General features: G+C 35.8%; 1 protein-coding gene across 4 annotated transcripts in view; it reads left to right on the top strand.

The window, feature by feature from the left end:
• ZMYM2 (zinc finger MYM-type containing 2) overlaps positions 1-20,925 on the top strand; it is a 108,448-nt gene that overhangs the window by 72,006 nt on the left and 15,517 nt on the right. For all 4 annotated transcript variants that reach the window (XR_006739025.1, XM_045567693.1, XM_045567692.1 and 1 more), the window contains 9 exons: positions 4,139-4,304; positions 4,969-5,003; positions 12,302-12,431; positions 13,452-13,567; positions 14,079-14,250; positions 15,540-15,665; positions 16,745-16,839; positions 19,540-19,708; positions 19,934-20,085. Coding sequence is in view for 3 of the 4 variants with exons in the window: in XM_045567693.1 (XP_045423649.1) it covers positions 4,139-4,304; positions 4,969-5,003; positions 12,302-12,431; positions 13,452-13,567; positions 14,079-14,250; positions 15,540-15,665; positions 16,745-16,839; positions 19,540-19,708; positions 19,934-20,085 (1,161 nt within the window). In the remaining variant the exon portion in view is untranslated. The remainder of the gene's footprint in view (positions 1-4,138; positions 4,305-4,968; positions 5,004-12,301; positions 12,432-13,451; positions 13,568-14,078; positions 14,251-15,539; positions 15,666-16,744; positions 16,840-19,539; positions 19,709-19,933; positions 20,086-20,925) is intronic.

The following is a 20,925-nucleotide window of genomic DNA, read 5'->3' as shown; positions in this document are numbered from 1 at the left end:
AATTACAAGGTTTTTTTTTTTTACCGTCTTTCCGTTTCACAGTTTATCTTTTTTTAAGTACTAAAAATTTTAGATTTTAGTCCATGAACAACTGTGACTCTACAAATCAGTCCAGCTTATCAGAAAAATAAACTTTAATGCAAATTTTAAATTGTGCCTCATCAAGGAAACTTCAAAAACAGCAGCTAGCTGATATGGCAGTTATTTCCTGGTCAGTCATGAACATTTGCTACCTACCCAGTGGAGCACACATGTTGTATTTGTACCTTTTCTTATCTTTGTGCTTCAGATTAAGAGACTACCTAGAGTATAAATAACTTTTACATTTTTATTTATTTAAATTTAATATTATATTTTTAAAATTTCTGCTTATGTTTCTTTTAGTTGACAACACACTTTGAAAGGTTTATGTTTTCTGGTCTGTGTAATGGTTTGCATTTCGATTTAAAATAGAGATTACTAAATACTTTTTCTTTTAAATTGGAATAAGAAATCTGTGATATCATGCAACCAAAAAATGCTGAAAATAAAATTAATATCTTTTAGAAGATAGCTTTTTAGGAGGAAGTCGATTTTACTTTTCCTCAAAGTAAATGTTTCCAGGGTATCATGTGAAACCACATCAGAGGATAATTTTTTTGATCTGTGTAAGTTTAAAATTTTTGAAGGAAGAGGATTTAGTATTGTGATGGAATAATAGTTAGAAGGATTTGTAAATGGTAAAGATGACATTTCAGAAAATCCACTATTTCCCATAAATATGTCACAGTACTTCCTAATAGAACTAATTTTTTTCTTGAACTGTATTACTTCAGATTACACAGTTTTTTAACACAGGTTTTGATTTGTTTTCCAAACCAGTAGTGAATGGTAAGCAATATTAAATTCTTTAATACAAGTGCCCTGTAATAATCTGACAGTATGACTTATGGGATTTAAATAAAAAATATTGGGCTTGTATAATTTTTGTCTATACACTGCTAGATATATTGATTTTTTAAAATAACATCTGTTTTTGTAAATTAATTTTTAAAAAAGAATATTCAATATTCTTGCTTTAAATAACTGAAGAATTTCTGTTACTTAAATGCTTTCCATAGTACCCAATCACCTACCCTTCTATCACTGCATTCTTTGATTTTTAGTGAATCACTCCATTGTGCTTGGAAAGCTATAATCAGAAGTCATAAAGAATTCCTTTTGTCTGTAAAATACCCTATTTCATTCATATTCATGCTCCCCCCCCTGGAAAATTAGGTCTGTTTGGTGAAATAGGGAATGAGTGGATAGGAAAGTTACAAGGACATATATATCAACCAAAAATGAGAAGTTGAAACTATCCCCAAAAGATAAGGGACTGGGTCAGTTAAGGCTGAGTAACCTTTAGTCAATTATAGAAGATAAAATTCCTGTTTGGCTGATAGATTGGATTAGGGTTTTTGAATTAGAGTTTAGTACCTGCCTATTATTTAGATTGTTTGAAGTCGTTACTGGTTTTGGGTTTTTTTAACCCTTAACATGCCATCTGTAATTTACCACAATGATGAAAAAACACAAAGTAGATGATGGTGGAGTACTTTTAAAACCAGAGACTTATTTCAGTTCTTATGTTAAACTTTTCTAAAAGTACTCTCTTATAAGCTCCGTGGGGTGTGGAATGGAGTGTTGTTAGTGTTGGTAAAGAATTATGGTCATTAACAATGTTTTGAAATTGGCAGTTGTATTTTAGCTCAATTCCAAAAACTTTATTAGGAGTTTGCAGGAGTGGATGTAAAAAAACCCCAAAAAACAAAAAAAGGAGTTCACAGTCTCCAAATTTTTATTATGGCATTAAGCTTGGAATTATTAGTATTAAGTTCTCACTATCCTTGCAGCCTGAAAAAATACATACCTATTTTGTTTCCATTTGTAAATTGGCATTAATATTGCCCATTTTTTCTTTGGATAGGGAGAAATTATCTAAGTTTGTTTTGAGCCTTCTGGAAGAAAGGAGCTTCAGGTATTGGTACTGCAAATCCCAAGCATCTATAATTACAGAATGATGAAGTGATTCCATTGTTTGGATTCTTTTGGTGGAATGTGTTTGTTTTATGCCCTTGGCCTTCTAAATTATTATATAAATGAAAATATTACCATATACTAGCAGTCAGTGTAGTATGTGTAATGATTTGAATAAATTTTATGCAAATTAATTTGGGTTTTAGATATTAAATTGAGAATCTTCTTGAAGCATTTTACTTGTACTATATTAGGATTTTTATTCCCATTTAGAATAACTCATTTTGTCTTTAACCACTAAGTAGAGGTCAGGATGAAGCCCACATTTTGACTTGGTTGTCTGCTTGAATCCTGTCTCTGCATTTTTAATATTTGACCTCAGTGAAGTCCTTTAATCTTTTTGGGTCTAAGTTTCCAGTACCCATTTAGCAGGGCTGTTGTGAAAATTATAGAGAGCAGATACACTGTTTTGGGTTTGTATTTCAGTCTGTCAGTGATAAGGTAGTCAGGCTAGAACTTCACTTTCGCTTTATTCTTGCCTGTTCAGACTCTGTGAATTAGATTGTTAAGCTTCCATTTCCTTCCTTTGTGCTTTTTCTTTTCTTTGAGAATGAATTATAGAAAGGGAAAAGAAATTGGAACCTAGAACACTTCTTTGGTTATTTTGAAGAATAATTTTTGGTTGGTGAGAATTTAACATAGGGACTTTTTTTTAATTATTCAGTAAAATATGACCTAGGTTGGTATTAAGTGCAACTGTTACTGAGATTACCACATAATAGTAGTACCAGCAATGTAAAATTTGGGGTCCTAAGTTTTTGAACAGGGGATGTGATACTGGTATCACTTGATAGTCATACTGTATACTACAACTCTTCATTCATTTAACATTTATTCAGCAGGGGAAATACCTGACATGGAGAAAAAAGAGCCTGTGTACTGACCTTAGAGTATATTTGTTATATAAGACCTGTTTACCAGCACAATCATTTGTTAATACATCTGACTAGGAATTTTGACATGATATTTATTCTTAGAATTCCTATTGAGATACAAAGTGAGAGAATTCAAAATCCACAGTATAAAACTCTAGATTATTTAGAGTAATAAAGGGAAAACCACAGCTACAATTATGAACTGCAAAATATTTAATATTTGTTGTTTCACATCAAAATTTCTAAGCTGTTAGTTAAGCCAAAGGGTAATTTTAAAAATTATAGTAGTTTATTGCTACATCAGAAACTTAGGAAAAGAACTGAACTGTATTTGAAATTAGTCATTCGTATCTTTTGGTACACTTATTGATCAAGATGAGAAATAGTGAAAATGGGCAAAATCTAGCAAAAATGGGATCTCAGAAAAGCAAAAATCTGTCCTTAGATTATTGATTTACCCTTAATAAAGTATAACTCTATATATGAATTTTATGGGTTTGATTTTGTTTTTATTTTTGCATGTTAAGTTATGGACCAGTAGGGCTGATTGCTTTTCTAGATATATCAAATTGGTTGTCTTAAGATATGTTTTTTTTAATAATGAAACATTGAGTGTTTTAAAACTCAATGAACTTGAAGTTCTTGTTATTAAAATTAAGGCAATGTATTCATTAAAGATTTTTCAAATTTATATTAAACTATTGAAAAACTAAATTACTTCAAGTTAACATCCATAAGTTTCCCATCATGAGAGCTTGCTTCAAAATTACCCTGGTCTTCTACAGCTAAACTGGAAAGTCTGTTCATTAATCAGAAATTTTCAGTTTAATGTGATTGTAGGAGTCTTCTAGCAGTATATCATTCTGTCCCTCAAAATTATTATTTTAAAATATTGAAAAATCAGTTTGGCCCACCAGTGTTCACTTAGTTATAATATCTTTGTAATGCTGGTCTTTGACTTCTGGTAAGTATACAAAGGAATTTTTTCAATTAGATAAAATTGCTCCGTTTTTTTTTTTTATTACTTTTTATTATGGATTTTAATGTTTATAAATGATATTTTTTCTTTATCAGACTTTTTTTTTATCACATTTGGCAATAATCATCACTGATAAACTTTTAGAAATCTTTAAAAATACATACACATGTTTGCTATTTTAAATCTTCTAATTTGAAATGTCTGAAACTTTCATTTTTTTATTAAGGCTGCAAGATGTGACTGTTGTAAATCTCAAGGAACTCTGAAAGAGCGAGTACAGTGGCGTGGGGAAATGAAACATTTCTGTGATCAGCATTGCTTATTACGTTTCTACTGTCAGCAGAACGAGCCCAACATGACAACTCAGAAAGGACCCGAAAACTTACATTATGGTATGTAATAATTTAGGTGATAAATTGGAAACTCTGAACATCAGTCTTTATATTCTTAGGTTTGAATCCAAAGCACTGATCGTGAGTCAGGGAGATATTTTAACAGCAACTTAAATTCCATAGATTCTCTGGGCTGAAGTACCCTGTATGATATTTTTGTAAATGTATTACTTTTTATTTATTCTTTTTTAAAAATTTAATGCTAATTGAGAAAACAGGGCCTAGTTTGGGGTGGAGAGAAGCTAAACAGAATTTGTAACAAAAACTTTAAAAGAACAGTCATCTACCTATGGTGTCATATGCAATTTTAAATGAAGTACATTTTTAGCAAATTGTATATTCTGGAAGGGTAGGTTGGGAGAAACAACAACAAAACATTTAGAAGCTGTGACTTTGTGTTTTATTTAAGAGAGAAATCTAAGAACATAGTATTTCCCCCAAAGCAATGTATACTTTCAGAGGGGATGAAATAAGAAAAGGATTAATTCCATTTATTTAGCTTTGTATTTCTATACTTTTCAAATTTGAGATTCTTCACTTAAAATAGTTTAAAATATTTTCTTCAGTAACATTTTAAATCAGTGAGATTTAATGAAAAACAGGGATTTAGAAAATTTGAAAGAACGTTTTTTCGTCTAATTTTAAATTTGTTTATTTTTTTCAGATCAGGGTTGTCAGACATCCCGAACCAAAATGACGGTATGTATTGCTTAAGTAGAGTGCTAAATTGTGATTTTTTGTAATGTGGGGGTGAAAAATGAAGCTATTTTAATCTGATCATAACAATAAAAGAGTTTTTAATTTCTTGATTTGTTGGAAGTATTCAGCTGAAATTATGTTAATACCAGAGACTTTTATACATGCTAAAGGAGAATTAATTATATACCCACAGTGAGGAGATAGACATATGAATGGTATTTAAGTTGAAGTTCCCGTAATAGATGTATCTTCAAGACAGTAGCAATAGTATGTTTGAAATGATTGCATCTTTCCCTGAAGGATGTGAATAAGCTGATAGTGGAGTAGAAGGTTCCCAGGTAGATAGGCAATGAAAAGTAGAAAGAATAGTAAAGTGCAAAGCACATGTGTATGTGGCAAACTACTCATGAGTGCCTAGCTTGAAGGGGATCTTTGGTGGAATATGGGAAATGAGACTGAAAGAATAGGCTGAGCCAGATTATTAACTGCATTATGCATTTATTTTGCAAGTAGAGATCTGAAGATCTATGTTGGTGTCTAGGATTTATGAGTTTTCAAATTTGGGAATACATAACGCAGTCTGTGTATCTGGGCTTTTCTTTCTTTTTTTGATTTAGTCTTGTTGTTTTGGAATAATACATCAAATTCTGCTTTTATGTAAGCATTTTAATAGTTTTGTACATTGAAAGTGGCCCCCATTGATGTGTAATGACTTCAGAAGAGAACAGGCAGTGCTTTTGCCACACTTGGAGAGAGAGCCTTGGGGGCCTGCTTGCCCTCTGCATGCCGTGTCTGACCCATTGGTGGGTCCTGGTATTTCTGGCATCCTTATCCAAGGGAAGCTCTTCAGGAGTCATTAATTGGCATCACAATAAGTCTCTTGGGTAGTTGTTCTTACGGTAAGAAAGAGTAGATCAGTGTTTCTTAGTTCTGGCTACACATTAGAATCACCTGGCAAGTTTTCAAAACCTTGCAATGCGTGGGCCCTAACCCAGAAATACTGTATTTTTGAAAAGTTTCTCATGTGATTCTAATATGTAACCAGAAATGAGGATCACTGGTACAGATGAAAGATTGGTGTGTTTTTATGTTTATTCCATTCAATGTTTGTTTTTGATGTTAGTAGTTGTACAGAACCCTAGAAACATAAGAGTGTGTTGTCCTTGCTTTCTCTTCTTTATTCCCTCCTCATAGAAATAACATTTTTAAGTTAGATAATTAAGAAGTGCATAGAATATTCAGCTGAATTATCTGATTTTTAATACCAGACACTTTTATCCATACTGAGGAGCATAAAGATGGTTACTCCTTATTGTATCATCTTTTTGGAGCCTTAGGCAACTCCCCAACCTTGTTTCCAAGGGGCAAGCTTTTGACCAAGGCTTCAAGAAACCCCTTTTACCGGCACAATATTAAATATTTTTCTCCTTCTACAGGCCTTGAAACAAATTATATGACAGACGGAAGGGTAGAGGGAGCATTATTAATAGGGAAGAATAAGTCTGGCTGCCACTGCAGCTGTTGCCTTTTGTCATATAAAGTCCTCCCCCATCTTTCCTTTGTAAGCTTTTGGAATCTTCTAATTCTCCATTCAAACTTCAAAGGATGGGAGCTTAGCTGTATAATTTTGGGCAATTTACTTCAGTGTTCTTAGTGTGAGTTTCTTTATTTGTAAACTCAGGATGAATATAGTACCTACCTCAGGGTTGTCCCAAAGTAAGTATTAAATACAAGGTAGCTGTTTTTTTCCAGACCTCATAGAGGGAGTATGTATAGTATTAAGAGCATAGGCTTTGACATAAGATGACTCTTATTTGAATCCTGACTTCTGGATTGTGGTGTTTGGAGGGTGAAATAAGATTTGGTGCTTTACACAGTCCCTGGCATATAGCAGATACTCAACAGATGGTGGCTTTTGTCATTATAATTTTTATTATTTTGGATCCTACTTCAGTCTTCAACATAAATAACTATGGATCCTGCCTGTTAACTAGAAAAGTAAAAAGTATTCTTAAACAAAAAGGTTGGGGTCAAGTGTAGGTTTTCAGGAAGTTGGCATAATTAATTGACTTGAGGTAATATTTGCAAAATGGCAAGAGGTACGACTTTGTGCAATCCTAGGACATACATGATTTTAGACCCCGTGTTCTGGGATATCAGAATATTCTCTAATTTAGACCAAACTTACCTAGTACCTGGTACATAATGGATATCATTTGCTAAGTTATTTTGCCCATTATACAGTTGAGGAAATTGAGGCACAAGGGATTGAGTGACTTGCCAGATGTCACACATTAATAGTGTTAGAATCAAGTCCCTTAGCTCCTTGTTCAGGACTCTGGCTCTTACAGCTGGTTAAGTATGTGGTTTGAAATCCTGATGATCTGAAATAAGCTTATTCTAGTGCCAGCCCTTTGGCCATGTGTATAATTTGTAACTAGTAAGATATTCACTATAAATAGTATTTTAATATACACCCTTCCATATCTTTAAAGAAATTCACAGATAAATTTTTTTAAGTACAGTTGGCTCTTGAACAATACAGGTTTGAACTGTGAGGGTCCACTTACACAGATTTTTTTCAACCAAATGCAGGTCGAAAATACATTATTTGTGGGATGCAAAACCTGTGTATACTTTTCGTATAAACTGGTTCCACAAAGGCTGACTGTGGGAATTGAGTACGCGTGGATTTTACTATATGCAGGAGGTAGGGTGGGATGAGTGTGGCCCTGGAACCAGTCTCCCAAGGATTCTGAGGGACAGCTTCACTGTCAAACTTCATTATTTGTGAGTTTGGAATTTGCCTACTTGCCAAAATTTATTTGTAACCCCTAAATCAATACCTATGACACTTTCACAGTCATTTGCAGATATGCAGAGTGGTGAAAAATTTGAATCACCTGATGCAAATGTTCCCACTTGAGGTAGAGCAAGGCAATGCTGTGCTTTCTTATTTCAGGTCTCATGCTAGGAACAATTGTCTTATTCATGGTCTAATTAGTGCCACGTTTTTTGCATTTTTGTGCGTTTTTGATGGTTTTGCTGTTTATAAGGGCCCACAGCATGGTGCTGAAGTGGTGTGTGGTGTCACTGAAGAGCAAGAAAGCTCGATGTGCCTCATGGAGAAAATATGTGTTAGATAAGTTTCATTTAGGCATGAGTTATGTAAGTGCTGTTGGTATGAGTTCAATATTAATGAATCAACAATACAGTACATCTAAAGAAAGGAGGAGGAATTTTGCCAGTCTATACATGAGGCCCCTCCAAGTGCTGAAGTAACATCTATAGTATGTGGTGAATCTATGGAAAAGATGGAATAGTGACAAAGTTTGTGGATTCATGAGATTATGACGAATCTTAAAGAAGCATAGTGAACAGCATTGTTGTGAGGCTTTCAGCTCCCAGCATGTTACCCAGGGTTAGGAAAGTGTTGACCCCTTCATGGCTCTCACATTTTAAGGCAAGTATGGTGTGAAAAATGTTAAACTTGAAGGTGAGGTGGGTTTTGCAGATCAGGACAGTATGGAAGAATATCTGTGAAGTGTTATGCAGGAAAAAGGTTATATGAAAGAGGTAGTTTTAAACATCAGTGAGACTGGCTTACTTTTACAAGGTCATTGGCAAATGAACCCATGAAATGCAGACGGTCTCTAAAGCCCATGATTCATTCAAGGACTGCAGCCTTGCTATTGTGTACTAATGCTGAGGGCAGCTTTAACTGCAAACCCTGATGATGTACAGAAGCTCAAAAGTCTTGAGCTCTTACAAAGGAAAACCTGAAGCTTATGTTATTTCCATTGGAGATGGGACAAAAAAACATGGATGGGAGCTGAAATATTTTTGGGATTGGTTCAACCACTGCTTCATCTTAGGAGTTAAACACTATCTCCAGGTGAAAACTGTCTTCACGGTGGTTTTATTATTAGGTGATGACCTAGATCATTGCTGTGAAGAACTCGAAAATGCCGACCCCAATATAGGAGTTCTTTTCATGCCCCCAAAACACTGTGTCTCTCTTCCAATCCCTTGATCAGGGCATACTAAAAACTTTCAAGGCGCACTACATGACAGAGCTTTTTAGGAAGGCTTGTGAGACTCTGGATGCCAACAAGGAAACCACCATGATGGGCTACTGGAAGTCGGTCACAACACACAACTTCTTGATTATGGTGACACAGTTTGAGGACAGCATCAAGCTGGGTACTATCAATAACCATTGGGAAAATGTTTGGCCAGACTAAAAATTTCAAAGGGTTTGAAGGAGTTACAGAAGTTATAAAGAACAATGTTAAAAACTTATGTAATTACACAGTAAATGAACGGAGAAGGCTTTGGTGACATAAAGGAAGATGATACTGGAATGGAATTCTGTCTTGAGAAAAATTGTTAATGACATGGAAAAATGTGACCTTATGTTTGAGAACAGCCTCAAATTTAAGCACCATTTTGAATGTGCCTTGAGATGCTTAAAAGATTTGAGGTGAAAAGCAGACAAGGTGGATGCATTTTTGGAGCCAGTTTGGGCGGGAAAATCACTGATCCTGTCAACAAGGCACAGAGCCTGTTCGATTATGCCAAACTTGGTTTTCATGGGAAGTGCCCATGAACCACACAGTACACTGCCCCACCACACATTCTGCAGCTCCATCCACAGTAAAATCCCAGTTAATATTTTTACAAAATTTTAAATGCTTAATCTTTAATTTTTCCCCCAAACCTTATTTGTATTAATGTACAGTATGTATTCACAGTATCATGTGTACTAATTGTGAGTACTGTATAGTATACGTGTGCTGTGAGTGCTGTACAGTGTGTATGTGTACTGTGTGACTGTTGTACAGTGTGTGTGTATACTGTGTGACTGTTGTACAGTGTGTGTGTACTGTGTGACTGTTGTACAGTGTGTATGTACTGTGAGTGCTGTACAGTGTGTGTGTACTGTGTGACTGTTGTACAGTGTGTGTGTACTGTGTGACTGTTGTACAGTGTGTATGTACTGTGAGTGCTGTACAGTGTGTGTGTACTGTGTGACTGTTGTACAGTGTGTGGCTACTGTGAGTGCTGTACAGTGTGTACTGTGTGACTGTTGTACAGTGTGCGTGTACTGTGAGTGCTGTACAGTGTATGTGTACTGTGTGACTGTTGTACAGTGTGCGTGTACTGTGAGTGCTGTATAGTGTGTGTCTACTGTGAGTGCTGTACAGTGTGTGTGTACTGTGTGACTGTTGTACAGTGTGTGTGTACTGTGTGACTGTTGTACAGTGTGCGTGTACTGTGAGTGCTGTATAGTGTGTCTACTGTGAGTGCTGTAGTGTGTGACTGTTGTACAGTGTGTGTGTACTGTGAGTGCCGTACAGTGTGTGTGTACTGTGAGTGCTTTACAGTATGCGTGTACTGTGACTGTTGTACAGTGTGTGTCTACTGTGACTGCTGTACAGTGTGTGTGTATTGCGTGACTGTTGTACAGTGTGCATGTACTGCGTGAGTGCTGTACAGTGTGTGTGTACTGTGAGTGCTTTACAGTATGCGTGTACTGTGAGTGCTGTACAGTGTGTGTCTACTGTCAGTGCTATACAGTGTGTGTGTACTGCGTGACTGTTGTACAGTGTGCGTGTCCTGCATGAGTGCTGTACAGTGTACGTGTACTGTGTGACTGTTGTACAGTGTGCGTGTACTGTGAGTGCTGTACAGTGTGTGTGTACTGTGAGTGCTGTACAGTGTGTGTCTACTGTGTGACTGTTGTACAGTGTGTGTGTACTGTGTGACTGTTGTGCAGTGTGCATGTACTGTGAGTGCTGTACAGTGTGTGTCTATGGTGTGACTGTTGTACAGTGTGTGTGTACTGAGTGCTGTACAGTGTGTGTGTACTGTGTGACTGTTGTACAGTGTGTGTACTGTGTGAATGCTGTACAGTGTGCGTGTACTGTGTGAGTATTGTACAGTGTGTGTGTACTGTGAGTGCTGTACAGTGTGTGTACTGTGAGTGCTGTACAGTGTACGTGTACTGTGTGAGTGTTGTACAGTGTGTGTGTACTGTGAGTGCTGTACAGTGTACTGTGTGAGTGCTGTACAGTGTGTGTACTGTGAATGCTGTACAGTGTGCATGTACTGTGTGAGTGCTGTACAGTGTGTGTGTACTGTGTCAGTGCTGTACAGTGTGCGTGTACTGTGTGAGTGCTGTACAGTGTGTGTGTACTGAGTGCTGTACAGTGTGCGTCAACAGTGTGTGCTATGAATGCTGTACGGTTTGCGTGTTCTGTGTGAGTATTGTACAGTAGTTAAGTCTTTGTGAGTGCTATACAGTGTGTGTGAGTATCGTATCTATGTACTGTGCATGTGATTGAGTTAAAGAATTGATAATCGCAATAGAATATATTACACAAAAATGCTATAATGAAATAATATTATATAAAGAAATACTACATAAAGCATCTTTAACAAGGTTATGTATTGGTCAGTTGAAGAAGCTCACAGGAACCTGTCTCTGTATTTCCCCTTGCAGCAATGGTTCGCTATTCACTAATTTAGTGTTTGGGGTAACCGTAGAACATAACTATCCCGAATTCTGTACCTACATTTTTCCCATACCGATAAGTAGTGTGGAGAACATCTTTACCTTTCGTCCCATGTATTCAGATTTCAGCTTATTTCAGATTTTATTTATGTTGGTTTTTGTTTTATTTGCAATGTAAATAATGCTGCAGTGAACCTAATACAAAATATATGAGAGACTGGATCAGTAGGATAGGTTTTTGAAATGGCAATTGCTGGGCTGCAGGAAATCCACAACTTAAAGTTTGGTGATACTTTTGGTAATTCTTTGCATCATTTTTCTTGTCTTTTCACATTTAGTATCATTTCAGGCTGTTTTATCCAGTAGAAGCTAGAGTATTAGGTAATCCTAGTAACTACAAGGACATTTTTTTCTAAAATAAATTTTTAAAAGCCTAATTATTAATATTTTCACAGTTCAGGCTTGCAACCTTGATTTTGTACTTAAAAGTCAGAATTGTCTGTTTATATTTTTATAAAAACACTCTGATGGTGTCCTTTGAATGTGACATAAATTTATAGAATGAATAATTCTTGCTGTTTTGCCAGTAGTTAGAATAGAGTCACATTGATCCTTCTAGATTAAGACTGTGGTGAACATAGAAAAAATAGCATAATTTGGTTATACTCTTCCACTTTTGTGTATTACCTTTTTAGGGCTTAGAAACCAGAAATTCGGTAGCACTAGGAGATAATGAAAATTAGAGACAAAAATAAAAATGTTTCTCTTTGCTTTTCTATAGGGTTCAGCACCACCCCCTTCTCCAACACCTAACAAAGAGATGAAGAACAAAGCAGTTCTTTGCAAACCTTTAACAATGACAAAAGCTACTTATTGTAAACCTCACATGCAGACCAAATCTTGTCAGACAGGTAACTTAGGAAAATTTGATTTACATACTTCCCTATACTTACCACCTCACTTAATGAAATACATGCTTTTCTCAAATGACAGGCTACAGAATAGATTTGTTTGGTCAATTTGTCATTTTCTGTTGATTTTGCTTATCTAATTTTAGACATTACCTTGAAGACAGCATATCATTTAAAATCATTTATGATCAGTCAATCTCTGATAAAGACCTAGAATACAAATTATGTCAATAGTGAAAAAATACTATATCAGAAATTGCCTTGGGGCTAAGGCCTATTAAAATAGGCCAGGTGCAGTGGCTCACACCTGTCATTCCAGCACTTTGGAATGCTAAGGCAGGAGGATCACTTGTGGCCAGGAGCTTGAGATCAGCCTGGGTAACAAAAACAAAAATATTAGCTGGGCCTGATGGTACGAGCCTGTGATATCAGTTATTTGGGAGGCTGAGACAGGAGGATGGCTTGAGCCCAGGAGTTCAAGGCTGTGGCTGAGCTAAGTATGGTTGTGCCACTGCACTCCAGCCTGGGCAATAGAGCAAGACCCTGGTCTCTTAAAAAAATTACAGTGTTCCCTCTGAGAAAATCATCTCTTTACACATGGTCTATAATGTTAATAATTCTATTATTTTCCTATCAGAAAGAGATGGAATAATTCAAATATATATTTTCATCAAATTTATAATTTATGTTATCTGTATTCTAACTGCTTGATTAAATAAAGCCTTGGAGGGAGTTGAGGGGAGTCTGGCAGGATGTCTGGAACTATACAGTGTTTTTAAAGGAGGTTTTTCTTTCTTTAAAAAAAGAAAGCCTAAATCCTGTGTGTTCTCTATGAGTTAGAACAGCTGCTCCCTTCTGTTTTGTTTTATTGTTAAGTTACCTAACTTAAAAACTGGGAATTTCTTTTAAGTGGGTACTGAGGTAGTTAAATATTTTCTTTGTTATCAAATTATTTAACACTGAGCAGCTATATATAAATGCTGGTTAACATTGCTCCTTAAACATGTTCTGTGTTTGTAGATGATAATTGGAAGACAGAGTATGTTCCAGTGCCTATCCCTGTGCCTGTGTATATCCCAGTACCTATGCACATGTACAGCCAGAATATTCCTGTTCCTACTACAGTTCCTGTTCCTGTAAGTCACAGTTTAAGTTCTTTTTCATTTTGAGATTTATCAGGTACAGTTGGAAAAACAACGTACAGTTGACCCTTGAACAACAAGGGTTTGAACTTCACTCGTGCAATTATACATGGATTTTTAAAAAATAAATATGGTTGGCTGTCTGTATTGGTGGGTTCCACAGCCACAGCTAAACGTGACTGAAAATACAGTATTTGAGGGATGCAAAATACGTGTGTACAGGGAGGGCTGACTGCGGGACTTGAGTATACAAGGATTTGGATTTTGGTCTCTGTGGGTGGTCCTAGAATCAATCCCTCGCAGATACTGGGGGAAGACTGTAGTTGCAATTACTAGCCTACTGAAGCTAGTAAAACCAACTTTACTCCAGCAGTTAATTTAGATTTGGTCGAATCTCTGTTGTTGCTTTGGCTTTAATCAGGTGTATGTTTGTTCTTGAGAGTGAAGTTTAGCAGATATCTGTATCTGCTCTGTGCATACTGTGTTTTATGCTTTGGTTAATTAGGTGCCGGTTCCTGTTTTTCTGCCTGCTCCACTGGATAGCAGTGAGAAGATCCCTGCAGCAATTGAGGAGCTTAAAAGCAAAGTTTCTTCAGATCCTCTTGATACAGAGTTGCTTACAATGACAGATATGATGACTGAAGATGAGGGGAAAACAGAGACCACCAATGTTAATAGTGAGCTGTGCTATATTATACCTTGTGAATAAGTGTATATTGGTTTTTTGTAAGTGTTGTCATTGTTACAGTATTTTCCAAGGGCATATCATTGTGCTTCAGCTTAACATGGCAACGGGGGAAATCATTATAACAAAAATATGTATTAAGAGATCTACTCTATATGTAGCCAGGGTGCCCTCTTAAGCCAAGCCTGATCTCCAACAGAAATGTGTATGGTCCCTATTTTAACAGGATTTGACTGAAAAAATCAACTAAGAATTACTCTTGTCAGTGGAATAGCACAGACATAAAACTAACTTGTAGTAGGTTCTAATAACGATCCAAACTCTTTATTTTGTAGTAGTTATTCCCAATTTTGATTTATTGCTTATACTAATAAAGTAATTGGCATTATCTAAACCAGGGTTTATCTTAACCTCTGTTGGGCAGTGTTTACTCCATGGTACAGCACGATGAGTGTGTCGTAGATGGTTCTCAGTTGCCTAGAATATTTATTCTTATCCTTAACCCTCTGGTGACACCTAGAGTCCTATTCAACTTTACCCTAGAGGACAATCAAAATACTATAATTTTCTCTGTGTTTCATAATGTGACATTGTTTTTGAAGCAGTGTGTTAAGGAGTTGTGAAATTAATTTAGTGGGTTGCTACTAGTGTTTTTTGTTGTTTTAAAAAATGGAGTGGAACAGGGGGGAAAAAAGGCAGCATGAATCCCCCATAGAAAGGGTAAGTATTGTTTTGTGAAACTTGTTTCCCATGTGTCTTTCTGTTTCCCTCAATCACCCTGTAGTGTGTACTGGATAAAATGCATTTCTTACTATGGTTACAATATAAAAATGTTCAAAAGAAACTGATCAAAACATTAGAACGCAGTTGTGAATAAGCATATATTGAATGATGTGGAGAATCTAGATCAGAATTCAAAAAGAGTGTTGAAATTTGCAGTTATCTACCCTCATTGGTTTATTTCTGACAAGAGATTGCTTTTAGAAACACTCTACATATTGGACTTGTTTTGCTATCAAAGCACACCTATTAGCTTTTGAAGGGGTGTGGTCAACATTTATAGGATTAAAAGTTTTCATGTACTTAATAATTATCTAATTATAATTATGAAATTTATAGTAGTTTACATTTTCAGATAACTATATGCCTTTTCCTTTTGTGACGTAAGTATTTATATTTTTATTGCATTTACAATTGAATTACTTCCCTTTGTCAGATTAAATGTACATACTGTTGGGGTTTTCTATTTTGATTTCTAATGATATTATGGATTGATTACAGGTGTAATTATTGAGACAGATATAATTGGTTCAGATCTCTTGAAGAACCCCGACCCAGAGACACAGTCCAACATGCCTGATGTACCATATGAACCAGATTTGGATATTGAGATAGATTTTCCCAGAGGTACTCAAAATGCTACTTTGTGGTTATAGAATGTAGTTATGGAGTCATACTATGGTTAAGAGCATTTACCATTTAATGTTCATGTCACTGGCCTTCAGTGTTCATATCTATTTTTTCTTTTTTACTGAAATAAAATTTAACAGTTAACTTCTGGATTGAGACATGGGATTGAATTATGAATTATACAGACTTAAGAATTTCTTAGAGCCTTCAAAACAAAAAATCTTTTTTTTTTTTTTTTTTAAGAGAAATTGCCCAGGCTAGAGTGTAGTGGCTTCATCATAGCTCACTTCAGTCTCCAGTTCCTGGGCTCAAGCGATTCCCCTGCCTCAGCCTCCCAAGTGGTTGGGACTACAGGCACATGCCGCCATGCCTAACTAATTTTTTTATTTTTTGTAGAGATGGGGTCTTGCTCTGTGTTGCCCAGTCTGGTCTCGAACTCTTGGGCTCAAGTGATCCTTGAACTTTGGCCTCCCAAAGTGCTGGGATTAGACTTTCTAAAAGTAATTCATTATGGAAAGTTTTGAAGATTAGAAGAATAAAGAAGTGTTTGTGTCTTTTTTAATTTAAAAATATTGTTAGCATTAAGATCGTTTTGAAAAATAAGTTCATCTTCAGAGGCAAAAACTGTTTTCAGGTCTTTTGTGAAATAAATGTGTCAGAATTTTCCTTATTGATTTTCTTTATCTGTCGATGGCTAGTGAGCATGTTAAGTAGAATGTAAAACATTTTGTTTTTGGAAAAAATTTAATAGATGGAAACAGATTTGCACTGAGACCATTTAGGTCTAATAATTGAATTTCAGATTATAGTAATTTTTCTGATAAAACACATTTCTGTGAAAATTCCATGTTAATATTCATTATACATATGGTCTTTTAGGAGCCTGAACAGGGCTTATCAGAATTCACAGATCATGTTAGGAACAGCACATCATTTACTCCTCAACCCAGCCGAGCTTATCCCCATGTACAAATGCTTTTTCACATTCTGTGGTTAATTCTTTGTTGGCTGTGTTTATGTCACGTAAACCTGTGCTATTACGGTTGAAATAAAAATTTCTCTGATTTGATTGTCAGCTGCTGAGGAGCTTGATATGGAAAATGAATTTTTATTACCACCTGTTTTTGGAGAAGAATATGAGGAACAGCCTAGACCTCGATCTAAAAAAAAGGTACAAAATTTAATAGTATTCTTGCATTTACTTAATACTTCTGTATACCAATATCTCTATAGCTACTGAGAATGATACAGCGATTATTTTAGTGTGCCTGAGTATATGGGAAGTTATTTAGTTTTCTCTGTTGAAAAAGATTTTAAGAATTAATTTATTTCTAAGTCATAAAAATATCTCAGATTTACTTGTTGCATTATAGAAGAGTGAATATTGCTACTTAGTTTTTCTTTTTAAATTTATCTCAATATATAGAAGAATAGTTGCTAACAAAGTAAATTCAATTCTTTTGGTAAGAATTGAGATTATTTTCTTGAGCTATTTTTTGCATCATTATTATTATTATTTTTTTTTTTTGAGACTGAGTCTTGCTCTGTTGCCCGGGCTAGAGTGAGTGCTGTGGCGTCAGCCTAGCTCACAGCAACTTCAAACTCCTGGGCTTAAGCGATCCTACTGCCTTAGCCTCCTGAGTAGCTGGGACTATAGGCATGTGCCACCATGCCCACCTAATTTTTTCTATATATATTTTTAGTTGTCCAGATAATTTCTTTCTATTTTTAGTAGAGACGGGGTCTCGCTCTTGCTCAGGCTGGTCTCGAACTCCTGAGCTCAAACAATCCACCTGCCTCAGCCTCTCAGAGTGCTAGGATTACAGGCGGGAGCCACCGCGCCTGGCCTTGCATCATTATGTTTGATGAGATTAATCAATGAGGTTGAGGTGCCCAGTTTATTAAATCTGGTCTCTTTTAAGCATGCCAGCACATAGACATGCTAGACAGTTTGATCATTTTGATAGACCACTTCTAAATGTATTATCAGGTTTAATTATATTAACATTTTATCAAGAACTTTTTGTTTCTAATTTCCAACATAAACCAATATCAAAAAACACCTTTCTATTAAAGAAAAGATGGCTTTCACAAATTTTCTCAAAAAAGAAAGAAAGAGAACTAAAAAAGGAGTACCTGGAATAAAATAAAGGTGGATTCCTACTTAACACCGTACACAAAAATTAACTTAAGAGGGGTCATAGACCTAAATGTAAGATTCTTAAAAGAAAATATAGACTTAAATCTTTTTTTTTTTTTTTTTTGAGACAGAGTCTCACTCTGTTGCCCAGGCTAGAATGAGTGCCGTGGCATCAGCCTAGCTCACAGCAACCTCAAACTCCTGGGCTCAAGTGATCCTTCTGTCTCAGCCTCCCGAGTAGCTGGGACTACAGGCATGTGCCACCATGCTCGGCTAATTTTTTCTATATATATATTTAGCTGTCCATATAATTTCTTTCTATTTTTAGTAGAGACAGGGTCTCGCTCTTGCTCAGGCTGGTCTCGAACTCCTGAGCTCCAACGATCCGCCTGCGTCGGCCTCCCAGAGTGCTAGGATTACAGGCGTGAGCCACCGCGCCCGGCCTAGACTTAAATCTTTATGCCCTTGGATTAGGCATAGTTTTTTAGATATAATTCCAAAAGCACAAAGAAGAAAAGGAAAAAGATAGATAAATTGGACTATATAAAAATTAGAAACTTTTGCAACACGAACAATACCATCAAGAAAGTGGAAAGGAGTTGGTTGAAAAGTGCTTCACTTTCTCTCTTACATTAATACTTAGGTTATTAGTTTGTTAATTGTCTTCTATGTAATTATTTTCTTATCACTGGTGACTCTCACAGCAGAATTTAATATGATTTTGTTGTACAAAGTGATTTGCATAGAAACATCATATTCCTGGAAATACATTTCAGGAAATGTTATTGGGAACTGACTATTCTCAGATTCAGGAATACCAGCAAATTCTAAGAAAGTAAATGTTAAAGTTGATGGTTAAACAATGTGGGGGTTAGGAGTACTGACCACCCCCAGGCAGTCAAACTTGCATATAACTTTTGGCTTCCCCAAAACTTAACTACTTAATAGCTTACTGTTAACTAGAAGCCTTACCCATAACATAGACAGTCGATTCACATGTATTTTTTTATATATTGTATTCTTAAAGTAAGCTAGAGAAAAAGTTATCAAGAAGGCTGGGCGCGGTGGCTCACGCCTGTAATCCTAGCACTCTGGGAGGCCGAGGCGGGTGGATAGCTTGAGATCAGGAGTTTGAGACCAGCCTGAGCAAGAGTGAGACCCCGTCTCTACTAAAAAATAGAAAGAGATGATCTGGCCAACTAAAATATATATGGAAAAAATTAGCCAGGCATGGTGGCGCATGCCTGTAGTCCCAGCTACTTGGGAGGCTGAGGCAGGAGGATCGCTTAAGCCCAGGAGTTTCAGGTTGCTGTGAGCTAGGCTGATGCCACAGCACTCACTCCAACCTGGGCAACAGAGCAAGACTCTGTCTCAAAAAAAAAAAAAAAAGAAAATCATAAGGAAGAGAAAATATATTTACTGTTCATTAAGTGGAAGTGGATCATCATAACGGCCTTCTTCCTGACATCTGCATGTTGAGTAGGCTGAGAAGGAGGAAGAGGCGGCTTGGTCTTGCTGTCTTCCGGCAGCACAGGTGGAGGAGGTAGGAGAGGCAGGCACACTCAGTGTAACTTTTATTGAAAAAAATCTGCATATAAGTGGACCCATGCAGTTCAAACCTGTGTTGTTTAAGGGTCAACTGTAATTTGCCTTTGTTGAGAGATGGCTTACATAAAGTCCTGAAATAATGTAGGCTAGTAAAAAAGATTTACTGTGGTGTTTTACTAACAGGGAGCCAAGAGAAAAGCTGTATCAGGATACCAGTCTCATGATGATAGTTCTGACAATTCGGAGTGCAGCTTTCCTTTCAAATATACATATGGTGTAAATGCATGGAAACACTGGGTAAAAACTAGGCAACTTGATGAAGATCTTCTGGTATTAGATGAGCTAAAATCTCGTAAGTGTTTTGATTGTGTTTCTCTTAAGTCCTATTTAAAATCAAGATTTCTGTTATGGACTACCTTTAATTTTAAAAAACAAAGATGTAGCTTAAAATAATTCTAAAAATGCATTTTACTTTACTTTAAAGTTCTTATAAAGAATAAATTAATTTCAGTAAGTTTCTTAACATTAAGACATTAAATAATAGCAATTATTGATTTTTTATTTTAATTCTTTTTAGCTAAATCAGTAAAGTTAAAAGAGGACCTGCTCTCTCACACCACAGCTGAGCTTAACTATGGGTTAGCTCATTTTGTTAATGAGATCCGACGGCCAAATGGAGAGAATTATGCACCTGACAGCATCTATTATCTTTGCCTTGGAATACAGGAGGTTAGTATTTTGATGGCTGCTTTCAAATACAACATGTGTAAGAAAAGTTGTTGTGGTAGTTCTTGGAGAGAAAAATGTTGTGCTTCCAGAATATTAAGGTAACTTTATGGAACCTTTATTGGCTTATTAAGAAAGACAACAAAGAATTTAATCTATTTGGAAATGCTAGAATGTTATAAAGGATTTCCTTAGCTACTTTGTATTTTTGCTATAGTGCAAGATATATATATTCCTAAAAACCTTCAAGTTCTCCAAAATGATGTACCAAAACCAGAAAGAATTTATGGGAAAAATAGGGTATGGGCAGGCTACTCAGAATTCATGCATCTTTTGTAACAGGTCTAACAAAGTTGTATATTTGCCACCATATTATGAATGATACTATATAAATGATGACATCATTCCTTCCTTACCAATTGCAAATAAGTGAATTCACATTATTAGACATGATGTGTAGCTACATTTGGCTATAGATCATGCTAATCTACATGTAAACAAATATGTCTTACCTATGAATATTAGGTCTATTTCACCATATATGGCTTCTGATGTGTTACTAACTTGTTAAATAGTATAACTATTCATTAATTCTTTGGAATCATCTCATAAAAATAGGTCATTCTTTAGGGGTTTTAAATAAACTTCATTGACATGTCTATGAATCTGAGTAAGCCTGTTTTCTACAACAAACATGAAGATCAACTTTAAGTAATGACCTCTAGTTCTGAACAAGTTCTGTAGGCTTGAGCCCAGAGGTCGGAAAGGATCTCCAGCTTCACATCGTATGTATTTTGAAATATGGTAGATCACAGGGGAGATCTCTTTAGAGTTTTGTTTACA

Source organism: Lemur catta, chromosome 13 (assembly GCF_020740605.2).
Source record: "Lemur catta isolate mLemCat1 chromosome 13, mLemCat1.pri, whole genome shotgun sequence".
Classification (NCBI taxonomy): domain Eukaryota; kingdom Metazoa; phylum Chordata; class Mammalia; order Primates; family Lemuridae; genus Lemur; species Lemur catta.
Note: the sequence above shows the minus strand (reverse complement) of the source record. Positions and strands in the feature narration are given on the sequence as shown.